Source organism: Mirounga leonina, unplaced genomic scaffold (assembly GCF_011800145.1).
Source record: "Mirounga leonina isolate KUSES-001 unplaced genomic scaffold, KU_Mleo_1.0 Mir_201, whole genome shotgun sequence".
NCBI classification, from domain to species: domain Eukaryota; kingdom Metazoa; phylum Chordata; class Mammalia; order Carnivora; family Phocidae; genus Mirounga; species Mirounga leonina.
Genome location: NW_023270504.1, coordinates 9238697 through 9261058, shown reverse-complemented (window position 1 = coordinate 9261058; position 22362 = coordinate 9238697). Strand labels below are relative to the sequence as shown.

Here is a 22362-nt window from a genome sequence, read left to right as displayed (position 1 = left end):
TCGCGCACTGGTCCGCGCAATCGCGCCGGGGTCCTTCCGTGGGGCGCCCCGCCCCCTTCCCTGACTGGCTGCCTCACACCAACACCCGCCCTGCTTCGCTGTTGACAGAGCGCGGAGTCGAAGCGGTCGGAGGCCTTTACGGCTGTGGAATGCCGGAAAGTGCGTGAGTGCCGCCGCCGGGACGTTTTATTGTTTTCCAGATCCCGGGGTCTGGAGGCGGTGAAGTATGGTCTGGGCAGGGGCTACCGGGTGTGGCATAGGGTTTCTGAACGTCTTCTGACGTTGACAGCCTCTCTTCCTCCCTAGGAGTGTGTTGGGGCCGGTCTCTCGGTGAGGCGTTTCCAGAAGGAAGGGGGACGCCGGCTACGCGATTGAGTGAAGTGACTTGACACCCGGGTGGGCTGCCTGGGCCACCACAGCTTAGGCCCGAGTGGGGACGGGGCTCAATTGGCAATTTAGAGAAGGGGGTAAATAAATTGGTTCCAAGAGGGCTGGTTATTTTGAAATTAATGACCTTTGGATTCTTCCCTTTGCACATGGTTCAGTTTACTTTCTGTGCAAGTTATGTTTTGCAAGCCGGTTTTCCTAAGAGCAGCTCTAAACAAGAACTGGAAATTACTTGAAGCAATTCCTGGGTAAAGGATTTCCTACAGTTGAAGGTCGCTGAGGCCCAGCAAGACTCATTAAGCCCAAGGTCACAGGCTAATGGTGTAGCCAGTTGCACAACCTTTAGAATTTCAGTCTCCTCCCCACATCAAGAAACATTGGCAACTTAGACCAACAGGGAAACTAGAAGAAATTAAGTGATTAAGAAATTAAGCTCCTTCCAAATGCTCAGTTCTGTGATTTTTAGGGCCGTTTTAGCATGACAAAACATCGAATACTTTAAAATCGTTGGCATTTCTTATCTCTGAATTCTAATTGTATAACGCTCTCTCCCAACTTTATTGACTAAATATATTAGTAAATAAGGATTACTGAGCTAGTCTTGTGGGCTGAGGTGTTATTAACTCCCATTGAACTAGAAATCCAGATTGTAAATTATGACACTCCATCCCCAAATCCCTGGTAGCAAGATAAAAGACATCTTAATGTCGACTTCATATAGAGTTCTGAAGCCATCCGGTATGGAAGTTTTTGTTTTAGTGTTTCAGTCAAGCTAATAATGTTTATGATATAAAACCTCAGTCAGCTCAATTAGGATTGATGGGCATACAGTGGTGTTAATGGTAATCCCAAATTACCTTAAAATGGTAGGCCTCTAGGGGAGAGGACTTGCTCAAGCTCTCACTCTATGCCGCCTCCCTCCTAGGGAGGAGGAAGTGCTAGGGATGTGTGAGAACATACTAGACTGTTCTAGGGACACTGCTGTAAAAATTATACCAGTGAGTTTGGCTCTCTGGTACTTCCCTTGCAAGCTGCCTAAGAGTAAGGACGATTTCCTGTTATCTCTTTGCCTTCAGACTGGCACAGTATCCACCCATTCGGAACATACACATACCAGCTCCTTTCAACTCCCTTCTATAATCTGGCTCCTAGGTATGCCTCGACCAAGCCAAATGCCAGCCTTAGGGGGCAAAAATTTTTTGCCACCTACCTCTCTGATGACCTATCCTTTGGAGCTGGTGTTAGAGTTTTTTATGTGAAGCTTTTTAGGCTTAACTAGTTTGGGGAAATGTGTTTCAGCTGTTTGAAGTCAAAATCTATTAGAAACCAATAAATAGTAACATTGCACTGCCTTTCTTTGCCCATTTTCCTTCAACTTTTATTGCCATCTGAACTTCATGAGGAAGACTGATTAACAACAGCTTTGGCCACCAGTAAAATGACAATTCTTAGTTAACCCAGGACTGGAGTTGGTTAAGTCTGAACTCTCTCAGCCCGCAGTCATTGGAAAAAAGCTATCAATGGGGATTGTACCTCCTTCCCCTTGCCCACCACACACATTCTCAGAATGATAGGGGGCTTCTCTTAGTCCCTAATAGCTTGGCTCTTTACAAAGAGCAGTAAGCTGCATGACTTCATGTAGGGTTAAGGAGCAGCCCCAGGTCCCTGCTGCACTTTAACTTCACCAGGTGAACCCAAGGAGACCTCTTTCTCCCAATGGCTAATAAACTTAAAGCCTGAAGGTCAACATAAAATAATAATAAACTGCCTTAACTTCTACAAATTAACATATCAAAGAACAGGACAATTTTACCCTAGTAAACCAGCTACATTTTTTGCTGGGCAAATTCTTTTATTATGTATGATTTGTAAAAAAAGGCAATAGCTTAAAAGGTTAATTTAAGCTTTTACAAATTATAAATTCTGAGTTAAATAAAGCTGTGTTCTTTGCCAGAAAATTAAACAGGCTATAATTTGCAACTTGAAAGTATGTCTATGTAGATTTAGAATGATTTTTAAAGCATGTGATTTTTTTTTTTTTTAATTTTATTTATTTATTCATGAAAGTCAGAGAGAGAGGCAGAGGCAGGGGGAGAGAAGCAGGCTCCCCGGCTAGCAGGGAGCCCGATGCGGGACTCAATCCCAGGCCCTGGGATCATGACCTGAGCCGAAGGCAGACGCTTAACCATCTGAGCCACCCAGGCGCCCCTAAAGCATGTGATTCTTAAGAGCCATTCTTCAATAAGATTAAACCACGCTAGAAAGTGGCTCTCAGCAAACAACAAAAAAAGTTTTAAAATGGAAATTAGGTGTTAATATGGTAGATTAAATGTACCCTTCTAATTTCATTTCCTTTCAAAACTCCACTGATCGTCAGTGAAGGGTTATAAAAATAAACAAAAAATGAGAGAGAAAAGAGATGACAACAGTAAAAATTTGGAAGCTGCAAACCAGGTGAATGAATGTGACTCAACACACCAGAAAAGCACAATTTATACTGCATAATTCTCAAAAGGCACTGGAACAGGGCCAATGGAATTGGAAATGAAGAATGAAGTAAATCAAAGAGATTAAGTAAAAGCTATTTAGGAAAAACACCTCTAGAGGGACTGCACCTCACTCCACGGAAGCATGGAGATGTATTTCTGACTAAATATTATTCTATGCACTGAGGTGTCCTCACATATACTAAGTACATGAGAACCACACTGGAAACAGAAATTAAATTTGGTGTACATAATGCTGAATGCAAGGCCCCCATCCTTCTTCCATTTCTTCAGGTTGAATAGGCAAACCCTCAGCAAATTGGAAGTTTCTTCTCTGGGGAATCTGATCAGCCAGTCCAGGAGGAATGACTTTGACTTCAGAGGTTCCCCAACAAAGGGTGCACTCAGATAATCCCTAAGTGAGGCTCAGTCTGTTAAGCTGCAATCTTCTAAAAAAGCTTTTTTTGTCCTTCACTTGTAAAAATGGGAAAAAAAAAAAAGACTTGGGAAGAAAGCTCAGAAGCAATCTAGACAAAAGCAGAAAAAGCAATCCGGAAAAAAACAGAAAATTTCAAGAAAGTTCAAAAAGAAAGAATTGTTCTGCTACATTGTATGTTTGCTATGTGAATTAGCTTAAAAACTACTAGTAAAGTGGGGAATTATGTAAGAATTAAAATGGAAATAATGTTTGTTCATGTTTCCCCCTTAAGAAAGAGAAGCCAGAGAATCAGATTTATGAACTTCAGCAAGAAATGAAAAGGACTTCATTTAGCTGCCATCCCGGCAGCAGGAGTCTTCCAAGTATATTTTTAAAAAAATTTAAAATAAGTGTTTACAACCAGGGCTCCCACCCCAGAGAGGCATACCTGGTTTTATGCAACTTGACTGGTGGCTGGTTGAACCACCTATTCTGACCACTAACTGGCAACCTTGTGGTTTAGATCTCTATTTCCTTGTGTACCTCACTATCTCCCAGCCTTCCTCTTAACATTTTACCAGCATACTTACACCAATTTTTAAAAAGTTTTACTGAGGTATAATTGACATATAGTAAGTTATACTTAAAGTGTAAATCGATCTGATTAATTTGACATACGTATACAGCTATAAAACTATCACCACAATCACAATAATAAACATCTCCATTATCCCCAAGGATTTCCTCCTGCCTTTTGATCCCTTCCTGTTCTCCAGTCCCTTGCTCCCCTTCCCAGGCTACTCTGTTATTTCTGAGCACTTTAAACATCTGTGGTAGTCTCCAGCTATTCTACAAAATAAATGGCCTGTGATCTTCACAAGTATGAAGTTATGGAAGTCAAGGAAACTTGAATTGTTTCCAGACTGAAGGCTAAAGAGACATGAAAACTAAATGCAATGTGTAATCTTGAATTGGAACTTTCTGCTATAAAGGGCATCTTTGGGATGACTGCCAAAACATGAAGGGGTTGTGGTTTGACGTAGTAATGCAGCAGTGTTAGCTTCCTTATTCTGATGGTTGTACTGTAGGAAAATGTCCTTGTCACAGGAACTATACTCTAAAGCTATGCTGTCCAGTATGGTGGCAACTAAGCCACTGATACCTATAAGCACCTGATATGTATCTAACATGACACTGAAATATTTTGGATATGAACAAAATGTATTAATTTTTGTTATATTTTTTAATATGGGCTACTAGAAAATGTTGCCTTGAGAGCAACGTAGACAGTCTTCCTTTCGACAGTAAGGAAATTGAAGCTCATAAAGTTTAATCTGTGTAACATTATGCAGCTGGGATTCAAATCTAATTCATTCCACTCTGTATAAAAGAAGGTACACCTACATAACTATCTTTGACAAGTCATTTTCTCTCTCATTACCCTTTCCCTTCATAGGACTTACACAATTCATAATTCTCTTATTATGTCTCCCACAGGAAATGTTAGTTCTGTGAGAGCAGGTATCTTATCTGACATTTTGTAGCTATGTCCCAGTGCTTGGAACATAAGTGCTTAACAAGTATTTATTGAATGAAAAAAAAATTACCATTTTTTCCCAATGTGTAAAATCATTTATTCTTTTTTGGGACTACAATGCAGTTATTTACAAAAATTTTTATTTTTCTTTAGGTATGTTATGTGTAAAAGTGGATACTTTCCATAATAAATGAAAATGGCCAATTCTTTAAGAGGAGAAGTACTGAATCTTTATAAAAATGTAAGTAATTATGTTGCCAGTTTTATACATATGTTATTGAGATACAGATTGTTTAGAAATATGTAACCTTTCTTTTTTAAGCTGCTGTATCTTGGGCGAGACTATCCAAAAGGAGCAGACTATTTTAAAAGGCGTCTGAAGAGTGTTTTCCTTAAAAACAAAGATGTGAAGGACCCAGAGAAGATCAAAGAGCTTATTGGACGGGGCGAATTTGTAATGAAAGAGCTAGAAGCCTTATACTTCCTTAGGAAATACAGAGCGATGAAACAACGCTATTACTCAGATATCAACAAAACTAACTGATCACTATTACTATAATTTGACTGGAATTCAATGCCAGCTGTTTATGTATACCAGATATGATAAAAGTAACTAACTTAAAATGGCAAGATTTACACGTCATGTAAAAAATGCCTGAGCTGCCTTAATGAACTAAAATAGGTTTCAACTTCTGTTCACAGAGCTTTATCAGCAATCCTTAATGTTTTTTTTTTTTTTTAAAGATTTTATTTATTTGAGACAGAGAGAATGAGAGAGACAGAAAGCACATGAGAGGGGGGAGGGTCAGAGGGAGAAGCAGGCTCCCTGCCGAGCAGGGAGCCCGATGCGGGACTCGATCCTGGGACTCCAGGATCATGACCTGAGCCGAAGGCAGTCGCTTAACCAACTGAGCCACCCAGGCGCCCTTTAATGTTTAATTTTTATACAAAACCAGCAATATAGCCAACTACCAATTAAAAATTAATGAGTACCCAATTTTGAATGAAAATATAATGTACTTAAAATAATTTTAATAAGTTTTTACCAATTATTCTTAGCCCATTTCTCCATTTTACTGACAAGAGAATGCCATTTAATGCATGTAACTAAGCAAAATAATTTATTGCACATTAATTTTCCTTAACTTTTGAAGGAGTACCATCTTATTTCCTTATTTTTGAACCTATTTGATACATTAACAGCACACATTCAAGGTTCACTACAAAACAAATAGCACATGGTAATGATTTAAGTGCAGTTACAGAAATAATATGTATGGAGTAAGATTATTTCTGATCTTGAAGTAGGCTGCCAGTGACTGGCATTATATACATACCTATTTAATATCTTCCATTATTAATTTTGCTGCTGACTCCCTTTAGGTCTTAAAACAAGTCACCTGTTGTGTATCAATTACCTTTACTGATAAAAAGTAATAAATAATGTTATTCTGTTCTTTCATCATAAAGGCAGATCTGTTTTGCATCTACTTCTTAATGAGTTAACATAGTAAACGGACCTAAATCTAACATGGTTTTAAGCAAACACTTAAACCTTTACATAATGTTCACAGCACCTTTCACAAAGAATATATCTAACATATAAGCTGCAAAAGATTCACTAATAATAGTGTCTGTGGCTTATAAACTATTCCATATCAATTGTGGGGCAAAGGTTTCAAATTTCAAGAAGTACACACTACCAGAGTCACCATAACTATTTTTATTACATTACAATAATTAGGAGCAGTACAGTTCATGACAAAAATATTACAAATTTCAGATCACTTCACAGCACATACTCCTATAAACATTTAAAAGTTAATCTTAATTAAAAGAGTGGTCATTTTTAAATTTAATGTTTGATATGACCAACATTCCTAGGTCAGCGCAACCAAATGATGGCAAACAACTGGATCACACTGCATATGTCCCACAAAAAAAAGCACAATGTACAAAATGTGCATGTTTCAGTTTACACTATACAAAAATAGTTAAAATACATTCCAGGTAAACATGTTACATTAAGAAATAGTACTAGTAAGAAATTGGCACTCAAAGGAAAAATGCAAAAGTATTTTCAACATGAAAACACAAGACAGTGGAATTGGAAACTTTTGGATAAAACATTACATAACCCATTTAGCTCTATGGGGAGGGCGACGCTCTGTAATGGACATTTCTGTAAGTTAGAACTTTGTTTTTTTCCTAAATTCATCTAAATTGCCTATCATCATCCCAAACAGGCACTTAAAACTATTAAACTAAAACAGTTATTAATCTAGTTATGACTATTCTTCAAGAACTGATGTAAATATATCTTTAGGAAGAAATAATTTTCATTTTCTGAAGGAATTTACAGCTACCAGTTGTATGTTGTTCAGTTTCTCAATGCAGATTTCATGCTACCCAACACTAATACAGAAGTTATTAAATATAAATTCAGTTTTAAAGTAACTGATGGTTTTTTAAAAACCATTAATACAGTTATCAAGAAATTACTTTTTGACAATGGAAATGACAGTTTTTATTGCCTAACAAAAAAAAATGTGTATTTATTGTTTTGAAAAAAATGGTTAGAAGAAAAAAATCACTGGAACACAAATGAGATGAACTTGTGCAAACTGCAACCGAACATGCCTCACAAAAGTTTCTATATATATTAGGACAAAATTGTGCAATGGTGGCAAAGATTTTGATAACCTGTAAGTTAGGTTTTAAATTCCTATGCAGTGTGACTCAAGTTAAAATAGAGCCTAGAATTCCTAATTGGTAATATTCACTCAAATTATACTACATACTTCTGCTATGTTCTTCCACAAACATGTTAATGTCTAAGACTAGGTAATTTAGCAATTTTTTCAACTCCAAGGATTTTTATCTTTAAGGCCGTAATAATTACATAATATTTCTTTCTAGGATTATCGCTCCCCTTTTAAAATCTCTACAAAAACAAACCTTTTGTCAAACCATTCAAAATTCACATAATAAAGGATGATTACCACTGCCTAAAAAAAGTTGCCCAGCTACATCAAAAAATTCAAGAGTCCTAAAAATCCCTCAGTTATGCACTGCAATTCCTGAAGTATGGCCATTTCTTTCTCTTGTGTAGAAACAAGAGGAAGTACTATATAAAGTCTTAACACCCTATCTAGATAATGTTCCATAAACCTGTAGTTTAGCATAGCATTTCAGAAATTGGACTGAATTTTACACAGAAGTTTCCTTTTCTGTGAATTAGTTCAGGCATCTGTTTATTCATACCCAGATAAATAAAACTGTTTTTGAATTCAATATTTAAGTCTATTTTAATTATGATACAAAGAGACCAACTAGAATATTACGCACTTGGGAATTTTAATGTTATCATCTGACATACGATTTAATGTGTACTACAATTGTCCCAATAAAGTCACATAATTATCCCAAATAAAAAATACAGTCACGTTTACTCCCTTAAAATAATGAAGTAAAGTGATCTACATAAAGTAGCTTGATTAAACAGCTTTATTGGAATCAGAGCGAAACAATTATTTTAGAACTGGAAGAAACCTTAGAGACCATATCCCTTCTTTGCAAAACTAAAATATGCATTATCTTATTTCTGGGTCATGTGCCAAATGCCTCACTAAGATTACAGACCACTCTAAAATATCAGCACTACTTAAGGATAGGAATTATGTCCCTTGTTGGGGATACTGTAGGATCCCCACTGCCTTGTGCAGTACCTGGCATCCAATAGGCACTCAAATATTTGCTGGATAAATGAATTCTGCTAAAAAGTAAGCTTTATGAATTAAATTTTAAAGTATTTTTCATTGTAAGAAGATTTTACTTACTAAAATAATGGAATGTATCACTGTTACCAGGTCTAGTCCTAGTTTTAGATTATCTAAGGAATCTTTCAGTATTTATTAATATAAATTTATTAAATTCTTCTACTGGATAGGGTCTATTCTTAGCAGGTATGAAAAATCCTACTTTTCCTACTTAGCCACTAGTCGACCAGGTAGCAAAGAGATGATGTTCAAAGGATCAAAATTAAATTGCTCTAGCTACCACCTGAAAATTAGCTATTAGGTCAGATCCTATTACAGTATCTGTCAGATTAAGTTGAGCCTGAACAATGTGACTTGGTGGGAAGCCTTCATGGAGATACCCAGAGCAGCAATAAATCTTGAGGTTAGGGGAATTAGAAGAAAAGAAAGTCATGTGGCATGTAGAAGGGTAGGCAGGCAAGATGACACTACTATGGGAGAGGAGTACTGCTACTGGAGAACAGATACTCAAAAATAAACTTCACCTCTTGCACAACTTTGTCTAAGACTGGCGCTGAAGACAACACAGGTAAAAAGTTACAGACTGTGCTGAGATTGACAAACAGGTATATCCTTATGTAAACTGAATGTAAATCACATAGTTGTAATGCTAGCTAAGCCTCTGAGATGACTCCTTTTAACATGAAGAAATGGACAGTAAGTGATTTGCCCAAAATTGAAATTGTAAAAGACATGTAACTAGAATCTAAGTCACCTTCCTCCTGGTCCAGTGATATTTTCACCTCAACACACCATCTCACTTCAGATATTTAAAAATACATTTTAAATGCACTGAAAGAATCATTGTTATTAATTTATTATTTAAGCATTAGACATTCTTAAATATGGACCACACTTGCAAAGTGTGTATGAAATGTTACTTTAGCCAGTGTTGAGAACTAGCCAATACTAAAGATTTTGAAACTTTTTCACTTCATTGTTTAAAAAAAAAAAAAAAAAATTAAAGTCTTGCCACCCCCTACCCCAAAATCTTAATTGAAATAATGTTTTTAAAAAGTTCTATTGGTTGTTTTTTTTGTTTTTTTTTTTTTTAAACAAAAGTGATGTTCCTGATCTGTTAGCAGGACCACCACATAGTGAGGATGCATCTTATCCAAACTCTCCTCGTCCCCACTTCTGACCACCCAATTCATGACAACAGGGAGACCACAGGGATGCCAGTCCATACTATGAAACTCTTAATGAAGCTCAAAGGTTTACACCAGGCCTGGCCTTGCAACCTTGGTCTCTTTAACATCTACTAAAGCTAACTGGCCCAAATAATCTTTAACGTCACTACCAGAATTAAAACTATTTTCTAAGACCAAAGATCAAGAAAAGATTTAAAGTTATGCTAAGAAAGAGCAATCTGACACAGGGAGACTGTATTTAATTCCTATGGGAATTTTTTATACATGTTAAAATTTTTTCAATTAATACAAAAATTTAGTAGCATGTAAATATAGCCCCAAAATGGTTGCTATAATCCTCATTACATACTGGGTCTGCCTTTACAGGAAAAGCTATTCAGAGTATTATAGGAATTTATCTAATATGGAAAGTAAATGCCTTTTAATATTTCCCATTGCCTTGTATTTTTTTTTCCATTTTTTCCCTTTTTATAGAAAAAATATAATATTTTTGGGAGCGTGACTATGACAAATAGCAGTGAAAGATGGAGAAAACCTTGTGAACAGTGTGACTTTACATTCATTAAGGGTGACTGAAACTATAGGACATTATACCTACAAGATGAATCTACAAGAAGCCCATAAATTCATGTTCCCTCAATGTTTCAGTAAAACCAATCATGAAATCTCAACTGAAGTTATAATTAGTAATTAATCCATGTATGTGACTAGATAAAACACAGAATAGGGATGATTCGAAAGCTCATTAATTTGTTTCACATCAAAGTTCACAATTGGTTAAGAAAAATAGGAAGTAATCAACTGCATGCACCAAAAACCCCGAGACCGAAATCTCAGGTATTCAGTTTCTTTTTCACAGGCATTGCTAGTTCAAAAACCAAAACTCAGGGAATACTGGCACTTAGAGGAAAAAAAGTTTCCACTGTCATTTTAAAATAAGCATTCAAGATAAAAGCTTAACAGTTCAGATGGAGCAGAAAATTAGGTAATGCTAAAACAAATGCTAATAATTTAGTGTAATATACAAAAATTACCACTTTTACTTAAGTATGCCTTAAGAAAAAAGTACAAATTGTATTTACATAATTATACACTTTGTCTTTGACTTCTTTTTCTTCTTTTTACCATCTTTGCTCATCTTTTCTTTATGTTTTCGAATTTCTCGAACTAATGTATAGAAGGCATCGTCAACACCCTGAAACACATAACAAATATTAAAATGTGAGTATATATAATGGATTGAGGTATACAGATAACAGAAAGGATATATAACTACTAGAAACACTAATACTGATAAAGAGTAAGGCCACTTTACATTTTTCTTTAGGCAACTGAATATATGTATCAGACTTCTATTCTTATACTGTCTTCTTCATGAATATTTCATCAATATCATAAATAGGAACACTAACTTTCACAAAAGGCAAAGAAAATCAATGTACACAATCTTATATAAACTGAACAAATAACTTTTTCCCAGAACTTAACTTTGCTACTCATTTTTCCATATTGGCATACTTTGTCACCAAAATCCAAATGCACTTGTGTGTTTTTCTGTGTGTGAATATACATTTACATTTAATTATCCCAGAGTTTCTAGATATTAGATATAAGCCATGCAAGTATATATTATTTTCATAAATATTCAGTAACAATATTTGAGCTCTGGGTTCAATACTTACTTAAATCCATTAGATTTAAATAATCCCCAGGAAGTAAATATTCAAATATCCTTTCAGCTTTCAAATAATATATATTAAGGCATAGTTTCAATTCAATACTTAACATATAGAAACTTAAAGTTGATTCCAAAGATAAGAAACAATAGTTCAAAAAATGTAATACTTCAGAAATGTAGAGAAATGAGCTAAATCATATAAATGGTGGTGTAGTTACCAATCTGGAGTAGACTCTCTTTTATTTATTATTGTTTTAGTTTCTGTTTAATACATTATGTATTCAAAAGTTTGCCATAATAAGCCAAATTGCTGTATCTTCAAAGAAATTTTCATTTGGTCATTTTGACACATCTATTCCTGATCAAAGCAAGGTGTATAAGTAAGTAATGGCTGAAAGTGATTTCAAGTCAGAATAATTTTTATCCTAATAATTCATAAGGTAGAAAATGGGACTCTGAAAGTGAGAACAGATTTTAACCCTGCAATACTGAAATTATACAAGAATACAGAAGTCAATTCCTGTCATGACCCCATTAAAAAGCAAGTTAAATATAACAGCAAAATAAAAAACTGAAGAAAACAAAAAAAAATTCAAAAAGTATGATCCTCTATGTATTTTAAAATCTGTTCAACGGAAATAGTAATTATTTTTAAGCCTGTTAACCTAATGATGCTTTCAAACAGAGACACTAGAGGGAGTCCCAAGAACAAGTACCCAGCAAATAAAGTTGTATAAATCAAGCTACTTTAAGAACAATGAAAATTGGGTTTTTACTCATCTTAACCACTTCTGTTGAATATTCATATAAATGCACTCATTAAGTTATATTATCTTGAACATAATTTAAAATTTAAAAACTTAACAGTGATATGATTTTTCCTTTACTACACTACTAAGATCTTTTACAATTAATATTTCAAAATAATAAAATTAATTCAGGGCATTTTCATTCCAGTTACATTTAACTAATTTCACAACAGATCTGAAAATCAGAAAAATATTATCACTAATTTTAAAGAAACACAGAGCAGGAATGACAGGCTTGCTCAGGTTTAAATAAAGAGTTGTAGGGGTGCCTGGGTGGCTCAGTTGGTTAAGCAACAGACTCTTGATTCTGGTTCAGGTCATGATGTGGGGGTCACAAGATCAAGCCCCACCATGGGGTCAGCCCTGAGCGCAGAGTATGCTTGAGATTCTCTCTCTTCCTCTGCCTCTGCCCTTCCCCCCCCCACTCCCTCTCTCTCTCTCTCTCTCTCTCTCTCTCTAAGGGGCACCTGGGTGGCTCAGTAGGTTAAGCATCCAACTCTTGATTTCGGCTCAGGCCATGATCTCAGGGTCCTGGGATCGAGTCCCACATCGAGTTCTCCTCTCAGCAGGGAGTCTGCTTGAGGATTTCTCTCTCTCTCTCTCCCACTGCCCCTTCTCCCCATTCTCTCTCTCTAAAATAAATAAATCTTGAAAAAAATAAATCTTTTAATATGTAAATAAATAAATAGTTCTGGATAAAAACCAGAGTTTTTGTGTGAAGTCTAGTGGAAAAAGTCCCCAATAAAACACTAAAACTACACTCAACTGATGTTCTCCACTTTCTGATATCATTCATTACTGACACACATATGCTTTTTCTTTACCCAAAGGAGAGAGGAAAAGTGATAAAATATAATTTTCAGCAATACAATCAAGGCTTAATTATATAAACCTTCATGCTAACACTTTTAACACATAAAAAGCAAAAACTTCCAATGATATAATAAAGAATTATTTTACAGCTCACCAACCCAACTAATTTCTAACCATAAATCCTTAGAATGGTATGGAATCTTAAAAGAGGATCTAGTCCAACTCCCCCACCCTTCACAAATTCCCTTTGATCACACACACAAGCTTATGTAGTCTACTCCACTTCAACTGCTTTTATAATGAAGGAAAATGTAAACGATACTAAAATGGTGAAGCAGATAAAATGAAAAACCGTGATATGGATATAGAGAAGATACATTCTAAGGTGAAAACGACACAACTATTTAGGAGACAATGAAAACAGAATTGTTAACATTACCTTCTTCAAAGATTCTGACAAATACTTTAGGTTAATATTGCATTCTTTCTTAATATTGAACTTTTTTTATGTAACATATTAAAATGAAATAATTTCAAAGATTAGGGATAGGTTATAATCAGTAGAAAAAGGGCACTGAATTCCTTTTTTCCATATGGGAATTAGTCATTTTCATATACATATATAAAAGACAAAAATATTATCCCAGTAATTTTGCTCAAACCCAACCATTTTAGGACTAAGAAAATCTAATTTGTATATATTTATTACTGTCAATTTAATTTTATAAAACTATTTTTATTTAAAACTTTAAGTATTACCAAGTACATTTTATTTAAATGCTTTCCATGCCCACTGAAGAAACAAGGATTTAATTCATCATGCCCACCAACTGACATTCACACTACATAGTCACAAATAAGAAATCAGAAAATGATGTGCTTCCACCTTTGTTTTAAATAAAAGTTAAACTGTAAAACTTATTTTATTGTACTTTAAAAATCACCTCTAGTAAGACAATAGGAGGAGAAAATAAAAAACCCACCACCTAAATCTGGTCATGGCTACTGTTATTTAAAAAGTTTAACTTCTCGGGCGCCTGGGTGGCTCAGTTGGTTAAGCGACTGCCTTCGGCTCAGGTCATGATCCTGGAGTCCCAGGATCGAGTCCTGCATCAGGCTCCCTGCTCAGCAGGGAGTCTGCTTCTCCCTCTGATCCTCCCCCATCTCATGCTCTCTCTCTCTGTCTCATTCTCTCTCTCAAATAAATAAAATCTTTAAAAAAAAAAGTTTAACTTCTCAATTACATTGCAATGTTAAATTTTATCAGAACTTCTAAATTAAGATATTGTTCTATACAATGATACTCAAAAAATATTAAGAGTTCATAAATTTCAATAAAAATTAACGCCAGTCATGCTTTATTTCTTCTGAGGTTAGCAGATTAGTATAGCATCTATCTTTTGGGACTGAGTCTATTCAGATGTACATTTTATGCTTTTGGGAGATACACTAATTACTTCAGACCTTAAATCCACATAATAAAAACTACTGAGTGAAATCTTTTCTGAGCAAGACCAAATTTGGTAATTGGTTTAGAAAGGAAAACTGGGGCACCTGGGTGGCTCAGTCGGTTAAGAGTCCAACTCTTGATTTGGGCCCAGGTCATAATCTCAGGGTCGTGAGATGGAGCCCTGTGTCAGGCTCCATGTCAGCGTAGAGTCTCTCTCTCCCTCTCCCCCACTGCGTACACGCCCAAGCGCATGCACATGCTCTCTAAAATAAATAAATAAATCTAAAAAAAAGAAAGGAAACAAATTCCACTCAGTAAATCCAAATGGGCAGCTACTATGTGCCAGGAACCTTGTTAGGCCATCATCACGCAAAGATTGAAAATACATGGTTCTGGCTAAGATTCTACTGTATAGAAATCAAACATAAAAGAGCTTATTTCAATTTAACATGGCAAGCATGTAACAGTTAAGAACAGTATATTGGGAATACACAGGAAGGGCATTATGCCTAGTCTAAGGCTATAAAGAAAGATTCTTGGAGAATAAACAACCATGAAAAAAATGTTAGCTAATTAATAAGACTATGGATAAAGATAATGGCATTCCAACCAAAAGCAACAGCCAAGACTCAAGGGAAGGTAAGAAATAACATGGTGTTCAAGTAAGGACAAAAAAAAAAAAAAAAAACCAACAAAAAAAAACTTCAGGCAAGGAATTTTTAGGGATAAAGCCAAAGGCTAGAAGGGTAGAAAGATGTTAAAAGACTATATAACATACTATGAAGTTTGAGATTTTATTCCATAGGGAACAGGAAGTCAGTGACTGGACTTAAAGAAAAGAGAATGACATTTCTTTTAAGTGTATCTCTCCAGTTGCACTATGAATAAAGGCAGCAACAGATAAGCCAAATAACAGAATATAACAGTCCCAGCAAGAAATGATAGGAACCTGAACTAATGATGTGATAAAAGTCAAAATGTAACATCAAAGGAATTTGTGGTTGCCTCCAAATGAGAGTGCAAAAGAGGGATGTCAGAGTCATCCCAAGACTCCCAAGTTTCTTACTTGGGTAAAAAAGTGCTGATGCCACTGAGTTAGAGAAAACAGGCAGAATAAGTATTTGCTTGCAGAATGTCCAAAAGAAAGAATACATTGTAAGAGTGGGTCCTTCCCCACCCTTGGACCATTCAACCTTACTCTCTATGCAGTTTCCTTTCTTTTTTCTTTCTAGACCCGATGACAAATGCAGTCTACAGCTATCAAAACTGCATCAATTATAATTAATATGCATATTAAAAATAAATGTACTAATTATGGAAACAAACTACCTATTTCTTATCTTTTAATACTTCAAATCAGAATCCCACACCTAGGTAGTTCTAACATGGCTGCTACTTTGTTACCTTTGAAAGACATCTGCTTTCTGCCAAAATTAATATGCTGAACTTACCAGATTACATTACAATGCATTTTTTAATTTTCACACAGCCAGGAGTCTTTTCTTCTTTGTTGATTTTTTTCAATCTGTATTGTCGGATCTCTCTCACCAATGTATAAAAAGCATCCTCCACTCTCTGCATTGTAAAACATAACTTTAAAGTCTGTTTCATTGGTAATAATTTATTGGGACAGCCTTGTGTAAGAAGTTTGAAATTATGACCTTTACTTGAGAATTTCTTTTTAAAACAGACATCAGATTGTTTGAGTAAAACTGGGGATGCAGTTTTAAAATATGGGCTTGAATCCTGGTTTGTTCTTTAAAGTCATTTTTGTTTTATAATGGAATTGGAATTCTAAAAGTTTTTGATTAGAATTAGGGGAGATTATAAAAAACCTAGGCACATATATTAGTATCTGTGTATCAATTAATGCAATCATTTTAGTTCACCAGTCATGGAATTAATCAAAGCTTAACCTGAAGTTAGATTTAAATTATTTGACTTAGGAAAAACAAGCATCCCTACCTCTCCCACCTTCCCCTACCTGGGGAAGGAGGAGAAAAATGGTACAAACAGGATGTTTAAAGTTAAAACACACACACACCACACACACAAAAAATACCTCAAAATAAAGTTGGGTCAAGAGACTGGAATCTTGAGTTCTATCTGCAATTAAAACACTGTCCAGCCAATTTCTAGAGTCCACAAGTGGAGCTGAAACTGAGACTTTTGCAGGTGGATAGCTACATTATTTAAATAAAAATGCTACATGAAGGCTGTTTACCATAATATGAAAACACCATGAATTGTTTAAAGTACACACACAAAATAGTAACAATGCATTTTTTTTCCTTATTAGAAGTATTCTTAAAAATAATTTTTAGAACAGTATCCAATTATACTGGCTTCATACCTTCTATTCTAATTTAAATACTCTAAAGGGAGAAAGGGACTTCTGCTTAATGCCATAGTAAGAAAGTTATGACAACAGACACAATCATATATGGCCATATGGAGATCAACAAAGTTTTTAATGTCTTTTTCAGTCCAGAAAAGCAAGCAGTAGCTAAAGGGGACATAGTATTCAGTTAACTGTGCTCCTAGTTTGTCTAAGAGAACATACCACTAAAAGTTGAAGCTTACATCTAAAGATAAATGCACACAAATATTAATCTACATGTACTGATTAATTTAAAAGATTAATAATTGTGTTTATGCTTCTAAAAGAAAATGTAAGTATTTAGAAAGGGTGGTATATTTTATTGCACATTTAATTTTAAGCCTAATCTGTTTTTGTATTTTAAAATGAATTAATTACTATGGGGATTGGCAATATTTTAACTCTCTGGGATTGGTAACATCAGTCTTTCTATGAACCAAATGTGACAAAATGGACCCAGTACCTAGAAAGCTAATATATATATCAAAAATATGATTTGTAGGTTTAAATTCAATCAGGCACAGAGAGTTGACCATTTAAGTATTAAATGAAGTAAAATAGCTAAGGTTTAATTTTTCCATTCAGAAGTTATCACATATTCATTACCTTTAATAGTTAAGGGGAAAAAAAGGCACCTCAATTCTTTAGGGTATATTAATTTTTATAAATCTCAAGAATATACTAAGAACTGCTTCAGTAGAGTTCAGTAGTTTACCTTTGAAGTAAAACTTTAAAATTCATAAAATTAAGTTTCAGTTAATAGGCATTTTAATATGTTGTTTATACATTAAAATGTACATCTCAAGTTATTTATAACCATCCAGTGATATATTTCTATTCAGTTATCTAATATAAAAATCATAATAGCCTAAGAAAATTTGCATCTCCTTTTTAATGGAATCAATTTACTCAACTAGCTAGCCAGCTAGCTAAGTCAACTACAAAATAAAAATTTCCAGCCATTTTCTGAAATTATTAAATACATTGGTACTTTAAATTAGATAGCCACTTGTGCATGTATACAAATCTTTTAGTATTTTGTATTTATCATTCTCAAGAGGAAAGGGTTTATTTTTTACTTTTAAGTCCTTAAAAAATTATATATCAGAAATTCTCATACATAAGGTAAGTAACTTAAGGCATTAAAATCACTCCTGTAAAACATGTAAAATGTAAAGTATGAGCTGGCATTTAAGATATTTTCATAAATAATTCTCTTTCAATTCAAAAATCAATGCAAGAAATTAAATATATATATATATATATATATATATATATATATATATATATATAGACATACTTATATGTGTACACACACACAAAACAAACCAGGTAAAAGCTCATATTTTTTAAGAATGTAAACTGTTATTGCTATTTAAAAAAAAGTTACAAGGTCAGTAAGAGAAGTAGTAAAACATGCTGGGGGGAGAGGACAGGGTTTTGGTCCTCCACTAATTTAGCAGAAGCAAATCCTGATTGTAACTTATTACTAAAATCAGTTTGAACATGTCTACTTTTTAAGTGTGTGCATCCCCATCACCAGTACAGAATATATGATTTTTGTTTCCAGCAATGCAGAGAGAAAATTGGAGGCCAATAATTAAAAAGAAGCGATTACTACCCACCACCAAGAACTCAGCATTAGGACCTGAGTGGCTAAGATAATTAACACTGAGAAATAGCCTTCCAGAGTGACTCTGGTCATTTCTTATTTTTACTAAGAGGAAATTATATCAGATTTTAAAGAATCAGCTATTTACCATATTTTCTCAGAGAAATTATTTCTCATTTCGTGATAATATGCTTTAAAAGTCATATGACATCAAGAGAACATTCTTTATCCTTGTGTGCACCTTAAGCCACTGGCGCTACCGAAGAACACTGGTTTCATACTCCAAAATGTGTAAGTAATTTTTGAAGACAAAGTGTAGCTGAAACAGATTTTCAATACCCACTGAGCTAGCTGCTAAGCTCTTAACTGGCACTCAATGATTTATTCTTGGGAATATGGCTTATTGCCACATATGTTCATTTTCAAACATCACTTACTAAACTTTCAGAACAACTGAAAATATGTAGGAACAAGTGTACAAGTTCATACGTGTAAACTGTTTTTAAATCAAGAGATTTGACAATAATTTCAGCTCAGCTATTATCCGAAAACACACTTGTGAGACTAAGGAAATAGAGCATTCCATACCAGAAAAGAAACTGTCAACAAATAGCATCATCCTATATTCTGGTGCCTATAATGCTTTCACTAAATGATTTCATTCTAAAGTTCCTGTTGAGTGGCCTATTATCAAGGAAAATTCTTGAAAACACTTTCAAGGAAATAACACTTCAAATACCCTCAATACAGACAGATACAAGACTACTAGCCTTCTTGGGGGACAGGAATGGGAGAAACTAGATGTATTCTTAAAAAAAATTCTGTATTGATGAATTTCTCAAGAAATGTGGCCAAACTATAGTCCATCTCAGGTACTACTGAAATGCAGCAATACCACTAACTTGGGAGGTTATGCATGGTGCACATAGCAGGTGCTCAGTTACTGTTTTATTTTTAACTCATAAAAAGGCTAAAGTTCAAAATATTTATCTCATGTACACAAACTCAAATACTAACAAACAGAAATACATAAGGAGATTTTTTATTTGGCTTGCTTCAAAACAATTTGATCAAAAGCTTTCTTTAATACAGGTCTTCTAACAACCAATTTTAAGTATCTAGAAATTAACAAAAACCAGGAAATTAATCACTCAACATTTTCAAATGTGTAAAGCTAATTTTCACATTATGCTCAAATTGAGACCTCCAGGAAGTAAAAAAGCTGAATCAGGAGTAGCAGATACGCTAAGAATTCTGCTTCTGTCATCCACTTTCCTGAACCCTCCCCAGTTCTGATTTTAGCAGACTGGAAAACACACAGCTGATTACCATGGTGTCAATGTTTTGGTTTCAACAGCCTTTGCCAACACTGCATGCACTGCCCAATGAGGCCAGAAAAATCTGGCAATTACTAAACTACCCAGATAAATGTGAAGTAGGTAGCAGTCTTTATATACTTGGAACACAGGGGCCACGTAAAGCATACTAGCAGAAAATAAAAATTACTCTGGCCTTTCAGATGTGGACTAAAATATTGTAAAAAATATATAATTCATTATATTCTAACCCAAATAATGGGCTTTTTTAAAACTACAAAGTAATTTCATAATATATATATTCTGCAATCCTATCTTAAAAAGTACTAGAGTAAAACTCCTATTTCCCTTTCATAGAATATCTGTTTTATTTTAAAATTACTACTGTTAGCCTGTAAAATTTAAGTCTAAAGTCTGACCTAATTTCTAGCATCTAATCAAACAGTACAGTTCCCCAGAGAATCAGGGATCAGCACACTACAGCCTGCAGGCCAAATGTAGCCACAGCCTATTTTTTGTACTGGCCACAAGCTAAGAATGATTTTTTTGCATTTTTAAAGGGTTATAAGAAAAAAAAAACTGCAACAGATATCACTTATGGCCTCCAAAGTTTAAAACACTTATTGTCTGGTCCTTCTAAATGAATGTCTTTTTCCTACCAACCTGAATATAAATAATTCTTTTTAGTTTTGTGTTTTAGGTTCATGCTCAAGACTGAAACTTAGGGTATGAAGCAAGTAGCTGCTGTTAAAATTCAACAAGAGTATGCATATTTAGTTTGCTCAAACAACAAATAAGTAATAGCAGATAAGTAACAAAATACTCTGCAGAAAATAGGGTTTCAAATTTTCACAAAAACTGGAAATGTAAAATTTATAGAAATTTACATATATCGTAACCTCCACAATTACTTGGAATAGCTCTTTAAAGTCTTCCAAAAGCATGCAAATATCAAATAAATTTCAACAGAGAAAGATGAGTAAACTTTTGAAAGGCAAATCAACAAGTCCATGAAATAAAAAGAAATCAAAGATCAGAAACTAAAATATCTAAGTTATAGTTTAGCAACATAAATTATATAAAGATATAAATAAAGTAGGTTATAAATATAAGAAAAGCTGAGCATGAGAAGAAATAAAGTACTACAAGTATTCTTTTATATTACTCTATATTTTAGATGATCTACATAAATGTCAACAAAGCAAATTTAAATTAATCTACTTCCATATCATATATACTACATTCACATTCCCTACCCTCCCCCCCCCCAAAAAAAACTGTGTAAAAGCTACAAAATCTACTTTAAAAGGAATCCAGGTAATTTTTTGATTATCATGAATGCTGTGGTATATTAAAGCATTAATGTCAAACACTAAGAATAAACTGTACTTCTTAGGTAGTAACTATATAACAAGAAAGAAGACACAGCTATTTTAGGCTCTTTAAGTAGAGGGCAACATTGTCAGAATAACAGACAACTCCTTTTTACTGTCTTCTGTTGTCTTTCTACCCCAAGTGTGGTCCATGTACCCAAAATCAGCATCACCTGAGAGCCTGTTAAAAATGCAGGATCACAGGTCCCAACCTGAACCCACTGATTAGAATGTGGATTTGAATAAGAAGCCTACTCCATTCATATGTATGTTAAATATAAGAAGCCCTGCTCTATTTGCAACCCCTTTTACCACATGAGGCAAAATCAGTTTTTTTTTTAATAAAATGTAAACTAAAATATTAAGTAATGTTGTCTAAAAAGTATCTTTTAAAAGTTAGAAATAATGCAAGTTAATAAAATGTAATGGTATGATTTAGTAGTAGGCAGTATGTTGACAAGTATTTTCAATAACGTTCCTTGTATTTTACATTTTCATAAAAAAATGTTGGGAGAAAAGTTATAAATATTATAATCATGTTTTCTGAGTACCCCTCTATAAGGGAAATCAAGAAGTCTGGTTAGAGAAGACCAGTAAAAAGAAGACAAAAACCAAACTTCTCCCAGTCTCTGGGACCTGGGAATGGATTTGAATGCAATCTTAATTCCTCTAAAGTGAAGTGAGAAGTGCTATATACCAACTTCTTTCTTTAACCTATAAATCAGGCTTTAGAATGAGATATTTGTACTATAATCAAACTATAGAAATTCAGCTTTTAATCCCCCCAAAAAAGACTTAAAATAGAATTCATTGTTTCTTCAGTGTGTATCAAATGTGTACAATCAGGAAGCAGTACATATGATCTTCCACTAGCGAAACAGACATATACACTAGCTGAATGATGGTTTACTTTAAAATTTTTATCCGTTATAATTCAGTGAAAGTTACAGAATACCTGTTTTTATAAGTTTAAACATGTAATGAGTTGTTCATCAATTTTCTTACCTCCTAGCATTACAGAAGTTAAATTCCACAAAATTGGTTTTCTGGGTCACACGTACATGTTACTAGCAAAGCCCAAAATAAACGTTCAACTTGTATGGAATATAAAATTGATCAATTTCTCAGTATATG

General features: G+C 34.3%; 2 protein-coding genes across 6 annotated transcripts in view; one reads left to right on the top strand and one right to left on the bottom strand.

Annotated features, from left to right (window-relative positions):
• The first annotated feature begins 69 nt into the window (after positions 1–69).
• ETFRF1 (electron transfer flavoprotein regulatory factor 1) lies at positions 70–5464 on the top strand. Of its 3 annotated transcripts, none has more exons than XM_035028064.1 (3): positions 70–159; positions 4982–5069; positions 5151–5464. In XM_035028064.1, the coding sequence occupies exons 2-3, from the start codon at positions 5019–5021 to the stop codon at positions 5370–5372; spliced, it is 273 nt and encodes a 90-aa protein (XP_034883955.1). In that variant the 5' UTR covers positions 70–159; positions 4982–5018; the 3' UTR covers positions 5373–5464. The 3 variants fall into 3 exon arrangements, with proteins under 3 accessions (XP_034883955.1, XP_034883956.1, XP_034883957.1); XM_035028065.1 differs by having other exon boundaries at positions 79–163; XM_035028066.1 differs by having other exon boundaries at positions 147–224.
• Positions 5465–6531: 1067 nt separating this feature from the next.
• Positions 6532–22362, bottom strand: part of KRAS (KRAS proto-oncogene, GTPase) — a 39426-nt gene continuing 23595 nt past the window's right edge. The window contains exons 5-7 of one of the 3 annotated variants that reach the window (XM_035028062.1): positions 16007–16122; position 15725; positions 6532–10992 (exon numbers count right to left, since the gene is read on the bottom strand). In XM_035028062.1, coding sequence (XP_034883953.1) covers positions 10876–10992; position 15725; positions 16007–16122 — 234 coding nt within the window. In that variant the 3' untranslated portion in view covers positions 6532–10875. Of the gene's footprint in view, positions 10993–15409; positions 16123–22362 lie in introns of those variants that run through there. The other 2 variants (XM_035028061.1, XM_035028060.1) reach the window with 2 other exon arrangements.

Coding starts and splice junctions, on each gene's coding strand:
- ETFRF1 (XM_035028064.1), top strand. CDS start 5,019: ATGAAAATGGCCAATTCTTTAAGAGGAGAAGTACTGAATCTTTATAAA. Junction 5,070..5,150: donor TACTGAATCTTTATAAAAAT/GTAAGTAATTAT, acceptor TTCTTTTTTAAG/CTGCTGTATCTTGGGCGAGA.